At 40.5% G+C, this 15614-nt stretch overlaps 1 protein-coding gene across 1 annotated transcript in view; it reads left to right on the forward strand.

Moving 5' to 3' along the window:
- LOC145399302 (sodium-coupled monocarboxylate transporter 1-like) overlaps positions 1–9500 on the forward strand; it is a 35825-nt gene extending 26325 nt beyond the window's left edge. Inside the window, exons 10-14 of the mRNA XM_080271969.1 lie at positions 979–1006; positions 1500–1717; positions 5303–5706; positions 7405–7458; positions 9316–9500. Coding sequence (XP_080128095.1) covers positions 979–1006; positions 1500–1717; positions 5303–5706; positions 7405–7458; positions 9316–9500 — 889 coding nt within the window. The remainder of the gene's footprint in view (positions 1–978; positions 1007–1499; positions 1718–5302; positions 5707–7404; positions 7459–9315) is intronic.
- The last annotated feature ends 6114 nt before the right edge of the window (positions 9501–15614 follow it).

Raw genomic sequence — 15614 nt, forward strand, 5'->3', positions numbered from 1 at the left:
ATGGTGGGTGACAGAGCGACTTGGAGGCGTTTTGTCTGCGGCCACCCTTTGTGGGATTAGGGCGTCGGGCTATACATAGATAGATAGATTCAACATGAAAGGAGAATTATTTATGAAATTATTTTTTGGTAAAAAGTGAAGCAAGAGAGGATGTTACCCTCTCTTGCTTTACCTTTGAGTTTTCTTGAGCTTCATCATTTTCATTATCATCATCTCAACATTTTTTCCCAACCAAGGATGCAGTGAGACAGGGCCAGAGGGCAAAAAAGAAAAAATGGCAGGAGGAAAACTATTCAACAGCATGCCTAGTTAAATGAACCACACTCTTATTCACTCACCATTCAAACTCCTGGAATCCTGACCCCACATCACAAGCATAACTTACCACACTTATGCACTTCAGCTAGAACCACTCTAATGACTGCCACATCACGTGGTAAAAACAGAGGTGCCAAACCACGTCATAATTTAGTACAAAATTCTTTCAAGCAGTTTGATCCCCTGACAATTTCCTAGCCTTATCAACCTCCATGCCTCATTTTCTCACACATTCCTTCACCATATCTGTCCACCTTCTTGGTCTTCCATACCTCCTCCAACCTTCATGTTTAATTAAACAGTTATACTCTTTTCGCTATACTACAGTATTTACATCCATCCTCTTCATATTACCATACCATCTAACGACACACTCTACTGTCCATAGACTTCCTCACTCCACATATTTCATGACTCACACTATACTTCTCATCCCATCCACATGCCACACTTATTCCCCCCAAACTACATTTCTACTGTACTTACTCTAAGCTTTTCATTTCACACTAATGTCACACTCAAATGTTACTGTGGGCACTGAAACTCCCGTATGTACTCCTCAAGCATAGCCAATATACTTGGACCTGTTTGACATCAGTATCTTCATAGCAACTGCCACCTTATTTTCCTGTGTGACTCCATTTTTCCCTTCCTTCGCAGATTTACCACTCTCCACTACACCACCTCTGTACTGAATCTCTGTCACCAGTTCAAGTCTCTCATCATACACCATCACATCACGCTGGGAGTCACCTTCTTCCTCAGCAACCATCACTTTGCTCTCATTTACATATGCTTTCAGATCACTATGCTCACAAATATTCACCACAGTCTGCACCAATCTTCAAATCTCTTGTTCGGCAGTTAACACAGCATCATCTGCCCACACCATGTTTGAGATAATCCTCCCTTCACCACTCTTTAATCACTAATAAACCCATTCATACACAGTATATGGTATGTACATTGAACAACCATGAGTATGTTACACATACGAGGTCTGTTCAGAAAGTATCCGACCTTTGGCTAAAAAAAAAAAAAAAAAAAAAAAATGGCTAACATGTTGAGCTACGACACTATTCCCCTTAAAAGTAGTTAGCTTCTGACTTGACACACGTAGCCCAGCATTCTTTCCACTGGGTGAAACAATGTTCAAAGTCGGTTTTCAATATCTCCTGCAGGTGAATCATCGCGTTCGGAATGATCTCTTCTCTCGGATGAACATTGCTCAACACATGCTGGAGTGTGTAAATCGTGATCCAGACCTTCTGAAGATTGTTATCACTGGAGATGAAACTTGGGTGTACGAGTACAATCCAGAAACCAAAGCACTGTCGTCCCAGTGGAAGCATGCAGAGTTCCCTCGGCAAAAAAAAAAGCACGGCAGGTCCACAGCAAGGTGAAATGCGCTAGCATGTTGACATTTTTTTTTTCGACTACCATGATGTTGTGCATCACGAATACGCACCGGAGGGTCAGACTGTCAACAAACATTACTACCTCGACATTCGCCGTTGTCTCCGTGATGCACTTCGGAGGAAGGGAGCAAACCTTTGGAAGGCAGCAAGTTGGAAGCTGCAACATAACAACACCAATGCTCATTCTTAACTGATTCAGGAATTTTTAGCCAAGCAAAACATCCTGCAGGCCCGGCAGGCTTCCTGATCGCCAAACATGGCTCTGTGTGACTTTGGTTACTCCTAGAGCTCAAAACTGCACTGAAGGGTTCTTGATTTGAGACGTGAGAAGATATCATGATGAATGCGACGAAACACCTGCAGGAGATACTGAAAATCGACTTTGAAAATGTTTCAGGGAGTGGAAAGAATGCTGGGGTACGTGTGTCAAGTCTGAAGGGTCCTACTTTGTAGGTGAATAATGTCCTAGCTCAACATGTTACCTATTCAATTTTTTAGAGCATTAGGCTGGATATTTTCTTAACGGTTCTTGTACTTATCTCACTCTAACACTGATATTAAATCACACTCATAAGACTGGCAGTGCTTTAGTGGACATTTGTGCCGGGAAGAGGTTGGTAACCTCTTCAGGTACAAAATGATCCATAGGTATATATGGCGAGTGTTGAGAAGGGTAGGTGATGAACTGAATGAACGGAAGGCAATGACTGAATATATGTGTGTGGATGAAAGGATGCAAAGGTGTGTAATGGATGCAAAGAGTGGACTTTCTGACAACCACTTGGTGGTGGTGAAAATCAAAGTCCAAGTGAAATATAGAAATAGAAGAAAGGAAGGACAGGAGGAAGTAGTATAAGCAAGGAGGGTGGAGAGGTTACAAAAGAGTGAGAAAAAGACAGAATATAAGAGAGAAGTAGAGGAGGGTAACTATGGATTGGAGCAGATGGGGGACGTGGAAAGTGTGTGCAAGATATTCACGGAAGAAATCTGTGCAACATGTGAGGTGGTGTGTGGGGTGAAGAGAAGACAAAAAGGGGTGCAAGGAACAGCATGGTGGAATGGAGAGGTGAGACAGATTGTGGCACAAAAGAAGAAAGCATATAGTGACTGGGAGAGAAACAGGGCGTGGAAGAAGTTGAGAGACGGAAGAGAGACTATATGTGGAGAGGAAGAGAGGGATGACAAGATTAATAAGAGAGTGAGCAAGAAGAGCGTGGATAAGGAATTTGAATATAAAGTTGGGGGAATGTAAGAAAATGTTCTGGAAAGAGGTAAAGAGAGTTAGACAGGGTGGCAGTGAACTTAGTCGGAGAGTGAAAAATAAAAATGGTAGATTACTCGTGCAGAAGGGAGAAAAAAGTGAGCAGATGGAGAGAACACTTTATAAAATTGTTGAACATAGACAATTAAAGTAATGGGAGTATAAGTGGCTGGGGCTGAGAGAAGGAGGGATGTGAGAAGAGAGGAAGAAGTCAGTAGAATGGAAGCAGTGGAAGCAATGAAGAAAATCAAAATGGGGAAAGACCCAGGAATTGATGGAGTGTGCGGTGAAATGCTGAAACATGGGGGAGAGATAGTAGTAGAATGGATGTTGAAGATGTGCAGATTGGCCTGGGAGGAGGGTAGAGTCCCGGAGGATTGGAAGTCAGGTATCATTATTCCCTTGTACAAAGGAAAAGGGGAAAAAGAAGTGTGTGGTAATCGTAGAGGCATTTGTCTTCTTAGTGTAATAGGAAAAGTATACAGTAGGATATTTATTGACAGAGTTAGGGAAGTAACAAAGGAATTAGTTGGAAACTAACAATGAGGTTTTAGGAAGGGAAGAGCTTGTGTAGTTCAGATAATCATTCACAAATCTTTAGTGGAAAAGTTTCTAGAGAAGGGAAAGAAGTTGTATGCAGTTTTCATGGATTTGGAGAAAGCATATGACAGGGTGGATAGACAAGGATTGTGGAAAGTATTAAGAATATATGGGGTAAATGGGAAGTTGCTGATTGCTGTGAAGAGTATGTATGAGAGTGCTAAGGCTGCAGTGAATGTGGATAGTGAACTGAGTGAATTTTTCTACTTGAAGGTTGGATTGAAGCAGGGATGTGTCGTCTCCATGGTTGTTCAATCTGTATATGGATGGGGTTATAAAAGAGATACAAAGACGGCAGTGTTTGGAAGCTACCTGTACTGTTGTTTGCATATGATCCTCTGTTGTTAAGTGAAGACCAAGGAGAGCTGCAAGGCTTGGTGGATGAGTTTGGGAGAGTGTGTAAGAAACGGAATTTAAAGGTGAACGTACGGAAAAGTAAAGTTATGGTCTTCAAGAGAAGTGAAATCAGTGAATGTACAGTGAGGTTGGATGAGGAGGAAATGGAAAATGTGAGTGCATTTAAGTACATGGTAGTGTGATGAGTAAGGATGGAAGTTTGGAGGGTGAAGTGCTTGAAAGGGTACAATAAGAAAGAAAGGTTGCTGGTTCCTTGAAAGTAGTGATATGAAACAGGGAAGTGAACATGGTAGTGAAAAAGTTACTACGTAACACTATTGTGACACCAGCTCTAACGCATGGAAGTGAAGCTTGGACCTTGGTGGAGGGACAGAAGTCAAGAGTGAGAGCAGTGGAAATGAGTTATTTGAGAGGAGCATGTGGAGTCATGTGGAGAGACAAATTGACAAATAAGGATGGGAAGGAGCATTGTGATGTGGATATGGATGTGATAGGAAGTATTAGGAGAAACACAGTGAGGTGGCTTGGCCATGTGGAGATGATGGAGTGAGAGACTGACGAGGAGAGTGTATGTGAGTGAGGTGGAGGGAGGCCAATGATGAGATGAAGGGCTGGAGTGGGGAGGTGTATGAGAGAGGAGAGTGTGAGCTGGGAGCGGGGCAGTGAAATGGTGGGGGACAGGGCGACATGGAGGCGACTTGTTTGTGGCCACCCCTTACGGGATTAAGGCGTCTGGCAATAGATAGATAGATAGACTTAAGACACCTTTACACAAGCTTGACTACCATTATAAAAACTCTTAACAGCAATCAATGTCTCTCTGTCCATACCATACATACACAAAACCTTTCATATACCTCTCTGGTTACCTTGGCACATGCTTTTTCCAAATCCTCAGGGAAAATGGACTAAATAGGGAGGCTGTCAGTTATCGAGCAGCGTCGAAGACTGCCATTAGGTGACCAAGGCCGATGCAGGCAAGCATGTTGGAGCCTATAAAAACGATATCTATCATAAACATCTAACATTTCTTGTCACAAGCAATTCCTATTGTTCCTTTACAGGGATTTGATCCATAAATCCTCAACCACTAGTGAAGCCATCCTGTTCATCAATCATCGGGTGTGATGATATACTGCCTCTTATTCCATGATAATTCTTCTATATCAACTTTCCAACAACAACGAACAGACATATCACAATAATTTTTGCACTCAATTCAATTACTTCATTTTTTTTTTTACATGGACATGACTACAGCGTTTGTTCTTATTCACTGGTAATGATTCAGCGAATTTATTTCTTTGCATATGCAAATGTTTGAGGGTGTGTGGTATGGTGCCAGCAGGAGTGAGGGCAGGACCGTGTATGATGTCTCGTACTGCTACTTCGGTATCACTGGCATCATCATGACCCTCATCATCAGCAACCTCATATCCCTCTGTACTGGTGAGCTGTCTTGCCGTTGTAATGTCCACTCAGCACTGGTTGGCCCAGGTGGGGGTGAGCCCACACCAGCAGTTAGCACTGGTAATATAGTGATGGCACACCAACAGTTAGCTCTGGTATCATTGACAAACTGGATGGCGGTACACCGACTAGCACCAGTAGTCGCAGATGGTGGTATTGTTTATCAGTGGTTGGGACTAGTAGACCAAGCTGTTCCTGGTGGTAGTACACATCAACAGTCAGGGCTGGTAACATTGGTAGGATCAAGTGGTGATGCAGCAGCAGATTGGAATCACAGTGCTAGTATGGCAAAGTTGCTATGCACCAGCAATATTTCCTGTTCTGTCACCTACTGTTGTCATGAAGTACCGGTATGTTGTGAAAGGTGATTAAAATGGCAAGGCCATAATTCTAGATTTCGTTAATGTAGTTTCAGAGGAAATTTTAATGTTCTGAACACAAGTGTGTCACTGCTCCTCTATACAGACCCAACACCACTTTTTCATAACACATATTTTCTTTTTAATAACAGAACAGAGGAAGGAAAACAAATGAATAAAAAAAAAAAATCCATACACCAGATTACTGGTGTCCTCTGTTCATAAAATATCTGTAACAGTCAGACTTGAATAGCTGTAGGTTGAAATTTGGAGGGAAACAACTCTGGGGAAGCGAGTTCCAAAGAGTTGCAGTTCGGGTAATGAAAGAATTATGACAGGCAGAAGTTCTGTAATATGGCTGAGTGACATTCCAGCCATGAGCGCTACCAGATGCCCGTGTAGCACGAGGGAAGGCATGGAGACGTGGCACCATGGGCGCAACTTCGTCTGAGCATTTGCCATAAAAATATTTGTAAAATAATGCAAGGGAGGCAATATTCCTTCTTACTTGTAAGGGAGGTAGTTTATTTATAATGGCAGGGTTGTTAATAATTCTAACACTTTGTTCTGAATTTTGTCTAGTTGTTTTGATTCAACCTCTCCACATCAGTTCCAAAAGGGTGAGCAATATTCAGGCTGAGAGCGCACATGGCTCTTATGAATAATAGCTAACTGCTCATCAGTATAGAAGTTATGGACTCTGTGCAATAATCCAAGTTTCTCTGAGGCGTTAACAAGTGATCGAACATCAGAGGTCCAGCTGAGGGCATTGTTAAGTGACATGCCAAGAATTTTGTTGTTTTGTTTCCATTCACTGATTGTAGATAGGTCTGGATTTAAGGGAGTGGCTGTACTGAGTTGAGAAGTAGAGATATTATACTTTGTAAATGGGTGTCTGAGTGTGAATTAACTATGTAGTGTTGAGTCATCTGCATATGAGTGGATGGGATTGTGGGTGACAGATAAGAGATCATTAATATGAACCAGAAACAGGGTCAGCGCCAGAACTCATCCTTGCGGCATGCCGGCGTTAATTGAGTGGAAATTGGAATATACATAATCTACTTTTACCCTTATTTTCCTGTCACAAAGATATGAGGAAATCAAAGGATAAAAAGATGTTAATCCATAGGAAGGGGGTTTGGACAGCAAGGAACGGTGCCATACTCTGTTGAAAGGTTTCGAAATATCAAGGGCTACTGCATGAGTTTCTCCATGTATTTCAGTTGAATGATGGATAGTATGAGTTAGGGGATTGAGTATGTCAATAGTGGATCTTTCGTGGTGAAGATCATATTGTCTATCACTAATTAAGTTGTTGGATTCAAGATGTTTAACAATGTGCTTATTAATTAAAGTTTCCAATACCTTACCAAGAGGCGATGTGACAGTTATTGGTCTGTAATGAGATGGGTCAGAGGAACTTCCTTTCTTCGGAATTGGGTGGATATTCAACTTTAGAATCTGAAAAATGAAATATACCATAGTTTATCAGATACGCATACTGTCAAAGCACAGAGAGAGTGACCATGTGCAGTTTGCCACAAGAGTGTGGGAAGTAACTTCATCTTGTACAGTATTTGTGGTAAGTGAGTGCATAATGCTGATTCCATGTGTGCAGTGAGTCTGGGAGAGCATCTAGAGATAGTCAGGTGTGAAAGGATTGATCCTGCTGGTGAGTTTCTTAAGTGTGTTAAAGTTTTGTTATTTAGGGGACATGTTATTTGCTGGAGGTGGGGCTGGAGCTAGCTTTGTGGTTAGAGTAAGGAGTGGTTGGAAGAAGTTCAAGGAGCTGTTGCCTCTCCTGACATTGAGAGGGTTCTCCCTCTGTGCTAAGGGGTCTTTGTATGTGGCATGTGTTCGGATTGTAATGTTGTATGGTAGTGAGACCTGGACAGTAAAGGATGAGAGGATATTTGTAGGCTCAAATGTACAGAAATGACAGTGATTATGCGGATGTGTATTGCATCCTTGAATGTGAGGCCTGAGGGGGCTAGGTTTACGACTGAAGAGTTGAGAGGAAGGATGGGACTGGAGCATATTGGTGCTGTGAGGGGCAGATTGACATGGTTTGGGCATGTGGAGAGGATGGAGGATGACAACTGGATGCAGAAAATGAGAAGTGTGAACATCAAGGGTAGAGTTGCAAATGGCTAACCGAAAAAGACCTGGGATGAAGTCATGCAGTGTGACCTCAAGGATAAGGGACTGAATGTGGAGGCTGCCAGAGATCGAGCCGCGTGGAAAGCCACCATTAGGTGACAAAGACAGATGCATGCAAGCATGCTGAAGCCTTTATCAATGATACAACATGAAAATATTTCACACAAATGCAATCAACTTTCAAATTTCAATGGTGCATCCACAAAAAGAGGAGGCATACCACCTTAATGAAATCTCAACATGGTCTGGAAGTATGCTCTTATATTATGTATATTCTGTTAAAGCTCACAGATTAAATAAGTGGTTAAATTCCATACCAAGAACAATGACTTAAAAATTAGGATACTCTATTACAACAACTCTTAGTCAGTTCTTGCATACTTCACAAGACTAATTTCAATACTTAAAAGTTGGTGAAGCCTTGGAAGCTTTAACCCATGATGTAACCAGCAGTAGAGGGAGACAGACTGAAAAGGGCAGATCTGGTAGATTCATTGGTTTCATTTTTGAAGGCTCCAACATGCTTGCATGCATTGGCTCGGTCACCTAATGGCGGCTTTCCTTGCTGCTCGCTCTCTGGCAGCTTCCCTATTTAGTTCCGTATCCCTGAAGTCACACCCAGTGACTTCATCCCAGGTCTTTTTCAGTCTACCTCTTGCTTCCCTACCCCCAACATTAACATTTCTCACTTTCTGTACCCAATTATCATTCCCCATCCTCTCCATATACCTAAACAGTCTCAGTCTACCCCTTCTCATCACAACACCGATACACACCGGTCCCATCCTACCTCTCAACTCTTCCATCGTAAATCTAGCTCCCCAAGCCTTGGACTCAGGGACGCACTGCACATCTACCTAATCACTGTCATTTCTGTACGTTTGGCCTGCGAATATCCTCTTCCTTTACTGCCTAAGTCTAACTACCATACACCATTACACTATTAACACATGCTGCATACAAAGATCCCTTAGCATGAAGGGACAGCCCTCGCAATGCCAGGAGAGGCAACAGCTCCCTGAACTTTTTCCAACCACTCCTCATTCTAGCCACAGAGCTATCTCCATTACATGGCTATATTCATTACAAGGGTATATTATAATACAGTATTTGCATATATCAATATTTCACACAAGCTTACCCCAAATAAATCAGACTTAATTCCATGCCATGACAATCTTTCGTGGTAACCTGTTTTACAATATGTACAAATATTACACTGAAACTACACCAATGTTGGCAAGACTCTGCTTACATTATTATGTAGTATATTTGTAGATAATTATGGAGTTGTTACTTTCATAGTTTCAGGAATAGAGTGTCTGTAAAAACTTAACTGGGCTCTAAACTGTTGAACTGATGCCTCCAGGTCCTCTGAGCCCAAAGGCTGTAGATAAGCAGTTGTCGTTTCTCAGCTGCGGGAGGCTCCATCAGTGGCTGTGGAGAACCCGCTGTGCTTCACATAAGGTGGACTATGTCTATGGGGATGACCATGTGACCACCATGACCATGTTGCCCCAAACCAGGAGTCATCACAATGACAGCCAACCCTAACTTATGGTGCCTTACCACCACCACACACAAATCAATCCAGTGTTCTCCAACATGAACAGTAAAGAATCAACCATCTTCCCAGTTCTGTCAGAAGAAAATGTACAACTGGTTAAATACAGTGTAAAACCCTATCTTTACCAGTGCATGTTTCAGATGTTTTGATTTTTCCGCAATGAGTTCATTACACATTGAGAAGATACCACGTAAATGAAAAGCCTCTTGTAACGATCTGTTTTAAAGCCAGGAACATTGCAGTGATGCTGTTTATATGCAACAGTGAAGCCTTCAAATATTATAATGATGATGCTTGGTATATAACTTCCTTTAGAATAATTACGGAGTGCACTACCATTACTTTTATATTTATAAGTTCAGTATAGCATGTAATGAATGTTGTGCTGGTTACGATTATTTTTTTCCATAGCCTATTTTAGACAAATCAGTAAATAATTTTATATAATGGCATCTTAATAGCAGGAAGAGGAGAAAATTTGCTCTCATACAGATATTCACTTAATGAAAGTCCGTCAGGATTCATCCGAACGAAGGTACAACAAGCAACCCGAAAGTTGGATTAATGAGTAAACACTGAACTGATACTGAATATAATTACAGCATTTTCCGTGTGAATTAACTTAGTATACTGTAAATAAACAATGTTAATAGTGGCACAGTATTTGGAAGTTTTAATAATAACCTAGGACGTGTATAGGGAAGGCTCAAATGCGATTCAATCTTTTCCTCTTTGCCAAGTTAATTCCAAAGTTTGTGGGGCAGGGTCTTGAACTATTAAAAAAAAAAAAAAATCTGGTCTATGAAAGAGAGCGAGAGAGAGAGAGAGAGAGAGAGAGAGAGAGAGAGAGAGAGAGAGAGAATGGGTATTTCTGTTGTTACAGGCCCTAATGAATGTTTTATTGTTGGGAATAGCTGGGCAATACGTGTCAGTGTGCACGTTAGAGCTTGTAGCACCATAGACCTTATAACACCATCAGCTTGTAGCAACATAGACCTTATAACACCATCAGCTTGTTGCACCATAGACCTTATAACACCATCAGCTTGTAGCACCATAGACCTTATAGCACCATCAGGTTGTAGCACCATAGACCTTATAACACCATCAGCTTGTAGCACCATAGACCTTATAACACCATCAGCTTGTTGCACCATAGACCTCATAGCACCAAACAGCTTTTAGCATCACAGACCTCATAGCACCAACAGCTTGTAGCACCATAGAGCTCATAGTACCATAGAGCTTGTAGCATCACATAAGTTAAATCCATGAAAGATGAATGTGCACAAGTTGGGAAATGACCACTTCTTCACTCTCTTTGTGTATGTTCATACCATCCCAATACTGTATATTTCTTTTTATCCATTCACGTTATTTCACACCTCTCTCCCGTCACCCTCTCCTCCATTCTAAAATGCTCATGAATTTCTCCATTCTTTACACAATCCATCCTACTGGTGCCTGCAGCTGTTCTGAGAATTGTACCGTAGAAATTTCTTTGTCACTCAGTGCCAAGTTTCACTCCTGTGTAAGTGTTAGCAGTAAAACATTTGTTGCATTTTCTTTTGAACACATTTTATGAATATGAGATGTCACTGTCTAATGAAAAACATATATACAATATCAGTTGACATCATCACTTGAAATCTCTGATATTTTCACAGGGATACATTCAATAGCTTTCATCCTCATGTACCATTCAAATTTAAAAATATCTTAATACTAGTACTTTTTAATCTCTCATAAAATGAATGACAGGTGGCCCTGAAAAACGTGATAAAAGATTTATATATGGACTTCTGGTACAGTATGTAACTTGCTTATATGTCAATATTGTTTGCAGTGAGGTAGGTGTGCTTCGAAAAAACACTTAAAACATAGAAAAAACGCTGTTAAAACATGGTAAAAACATATTAAAACAAGGTAAAAACACTATTTAATCTGAAAGAATATCTCTGCAGGTACACACAATATATGACTTATTATACAGTGGTCTCCAAAGTTCACATATCAGCTTGAGCATATTATACATACAGTAGACCCTCTCTACAGTACACTGGATCAACTGGGAACAAACCCAGTCTGATAAAGCTGATAATTCAGTAAGTCTGATGGTCCCCCCTGAAGTGGGATTTCAGGCACACAATGGAAAATAATTGAGTGAAGTAGCATATTTCAGTACTAAAAATGAAAATTATACCCATTCTACACTTACGCAGCCCATACTTTCACACCCTTGTCATAGCACTTCATGACTAGTCTATGCGGGTTGAAAATACCACTGCCAGCATTGGTAACTGCATTCTGGGTCACTCCAGACAGGGGAAACAATCTGGTAGCCCTGCATCATGCGCCTCATGTAATGTTCAGCACGCGTTAACGGCAAAAAAAAAAAAAAAAAAAAAAAAAGTGTCTGGTGGGCGCAGAGTTGTCCGGCAGGTCCACATGGTTTTCCCTCAGATTCTTAGTTTGAAATAATAAATCCCCAAAGATTCGTACTACGAAACAATAAATCCCAAAGATTTTTACATTGAAATAATAAATCCACAAAAGATTCTTAATTTGAAAAAAATGCCCCAAGGATTCTTTGAAATAATTAATCCCACAGAGACTCCTACCTTGAAATAATAAAGCTCCTAGAGATCCTTACTTTGAAATAATAAATCCCGGAAGATTCTTAATTTGAAATAATAAATCCCCCAAAGACTCCTACTTGGAGATAATAAATCCCTTATAGGTTCTTACTTTTACGTAATAAATCTCCGACGATTCTTACTTTAAAGTTATAAATCCCCAAAGATTTTTGCTTTGAAATAATAAATCCCCCAAAGATTCTTCATGTAAATAGCTTTGCAACATTTCTTAGAAACTTTTTTCTAGGACACTTCTTTTTTTTTTTTTTTTTTTTTTTAAGGGATGGGACAGAGAGGGGCATGGAAAAAGATTAGCTGGAGCTGGAGGAAGGACAGTCTAATAGAAGACGACATAATCGTCCTCTCTCTGTATTTCCTGCTGTTTATGACCTCCAGTCTCTGAAACACAGTGTGTCCAGGTATCTCAAAACCAATGGATCTTGAATTTGGCTCTGTTATTTTGTTTATAAATTATTATTTTTTCCAAGGAGCAATCTTGCTTGCTTCTGGCCTTTGGTTCCTTTTTCCTTGCATTGAAAAAAGAAAAAATCTGACCTGGAGGTAATTTGTGTGTGTAGGGGCAATTTGTGTATATAGAGGCAATTGTGTCTGTAGAGGCAATTTGTGTCTGTGGAGAAAATTTTTTTGTGTTGAAGCAATTTGTGTGTGTAGAAGCAATTTGTGTGTTTAGTGGCAATTGGTGTGTGTAGAGGCAATTGGTGTGTGTAGAAGCAATTTCTGTGAGTAGAGACAATTTCTGTGTGTTGAGTCAATTTGTGTATTTAATGGCAATTAGTGTGTTTGTGTGTGTGTGTGTGTGTGTGTGTGTGTGTAGAGGCAATTTGTGTGTGCAGAAGCAATTTCTGTGTAGAGGCAATTTGTGTGTGTAGAAGCAATTTGTGTGTTTAGTTGCAATTGATGTGTGTAGAAGCAATTTCTGTGTGTAGAGGCACTTTGTGTGTGTAGAGACAATTTTGTGTGTGTTGAGTCAATTTGTGTATTTTGTGGCAATTGGTGTGTGTGTGTGTGTGTGTGTGTGTGTGTGTGTGTGTGTAGAGGCAATTTGTTTGTGTAGAAACAATTTCTGTGTGTAGAGGCAATTTGTGTGTAGAGCCTATATGTGTGTGTCGAAGCAATATGTGTATAAAGAGGCAGTTTGTGTGTGTAGAGGCAATATGTGTGTGTAGAGGCAATTTGTGTGTGTAGGGGCAATTAGTTTGTACAGAGGCAATTTGTGTATGTAGAGGCAATTTCTGTGTGTAGAATCAAATTGTATATGTAGAATCATTTTGTGCGTATAGAGGCAATTTGTGTGTGTAGACTCAATTTTTGTATGTAGAATCAATTTGCGTATGTAGAGGCAATTTATCTATATAGAGGCAATTTGTGTATGTAGAGGCAGTTTGTGTGTGTGTAGACTCAATTTCTTTATGTAGAATCAATTTGTATATGTAGAGGCAATTTGTGCATATAGAGGCAATTTGTGCATGTAGAGGCAGTTTGTGCAGGTAGAGGCAATTTGTGCAGGTAGAGGCAATTTGTGTATGTAGAGGCAATTTGTATGTGTAGAGGCAATTTGTGTATGTAGAGGCAATTTGTATGTGTAGAGGCAATTTGTGCAGGTAGAGGCAATTTGTGTATATAGAGGCAATTTGTGTGTGTAGAGGCAATTTGTGTGTGTAGAGGCAGTTTGTGTGTGTGTAGACTCAATTTCTTTATGTAGAATCAATTTGTGTATGTAGAGGCAATTTGTGCATGTAGAGGCAATTTGTGCAGGTAGAGGCAATTTGTGTATGTAGAATCAATTTGTGCAGGTAGAGGCAATTTGTGCAGGTAGAGGCAATTTGTGCAGGTAGAGGCAATTTGTGTATGTAGAGGCAATTTGTACGTGTAGAGGCAATTTGTGTGTGTAGAGGCAATTTGTGTGTGTAGAGGCAATTTGTGTGTGTAGAGGCAATTTGTGTGTGTAGAGGCAATATGTGTGTGTAGAGGCAATTTGTGTGTGTAGAGGCAATTTGTGTGTGTCAACCCTCTCTGGGACTGTTACGTTTTATATGATAAACAAATAGTAACGCAACCAGTATCTTAACTGAACCAGTGTATGTCTCGGATGGTTACCTTTTCTATGGCCTATTCACCAAACATTGGAGGGTTCGCAGTTTCGTTACTACTCATTTCTTTTATGAAATATTTTGTCTAGGTAAACAGCAGATTAATCTGCGTAGTTAGAACCCATACGAACATTGATCTTCAGTATCATAATAACAAGAGTGTACTTTAGATTAGATCTTGAATTTGTTTCTCTGTTGTTTTGCTTTTATTTTTTCTTGGAGGGAACAATCTTGCGGACTTCTGATCTTTGTTTCCTAAATAAAACACTTTAAAAACAATTATTCCCTATCATCCCCATATGTTGGGAGTATCGATGAGAACTAATATATTTTTGCGGTGCTGGCAAGTTTTACCTACAGTATTGTGTATTCAGCCACTATTCTGCCTAGTTACTCTGTCTTTACTATAAACAGAATCGACTTATCTATTAACTTCGGTCAAAATTCTTGGTGTACCAGTAGCGCAGATGAAAAGTTAATCGAGTTAGTCCGTGAAGCGTTTGACTGGTAGGATTTCTCTCAATTATAAAAATCGTCAGGTGGATTAGCATAAGACCTAAGCAACTACGCAAAAGTCCTACACAGACGAGAAGAACCACTAGGGCTGCATTATGGGACGTTACCTAAGGTGTACAGGAGTGAAGTACCTTGTGTCAGAAAAACCTTAATTATTAACTGACACAGCACGCCACTAAGAGAGATGCACCCACATCTAAAAATATGCTAATGCAGTGAAAGGTTATATGACTGGTAGTCACTGGTAGAAGAGAGAGAGAGAGAGAGAGAGAGAGAGAGAGAGAGAGAGAGAGAGAGAGAGAGATTTTACCTCAAGGGGAAAACGGACGGTGTACCAGAGATGAACTGGCAGTGCATTCTTAAACAAGAAGGAGAAAGTACGGGTGAAGTAAGGAGCGCTGAAATCCACCGCCAACCATCTTTCGTGAGTCAGTGAGCATCACATTCACGAATAATATGTTCCTGCAAGCAGGAAAAAAATAGTGTTAGGTCGGCATACATTTTAGTGTTGTGGGTTTCCTTTGCCTTGCCTTGGTAAGTATGGGTTAAGGAAAGTTTAGGTCAGGCTAGGTTAGGAAAGTTTGGGTTGAGAATAATTATGCCTTGGTATTTTTATGAATATGAAGTCACGTTCATATAATGGCATTTTTGTAGTGTTTTTAGGCTTCCTTTAGGTATTATTGTGCCAACGACCTAAAGACTTGACAGTATACAGCAGAATGTTGTGGTGTTCATTACAGCCTCTCTCTCTCTCTCTCTCTCTCTCTCTCTCTCTCTCTCTCTCTCTAACCATTCTGTTCAACTTAAGAAAGAATTCTAGTAGGGCAGAAGTTAAAGA

The sequence above is a fragment of the Coenobita brevimanus genome, chromosome 48, assembly GCF_032717465.1.
Source record: "Coenobita brevimanus isolate Jiangsu-jjx chromosome 48, ASM3271746v2, whole genome shotgun sequence".
NCBI lineage: Eukaryota > Metazoa > Arthropoda > Malacostraca > Decapoda > Coenobitidae > Coenobita > Coenobita brevimanus.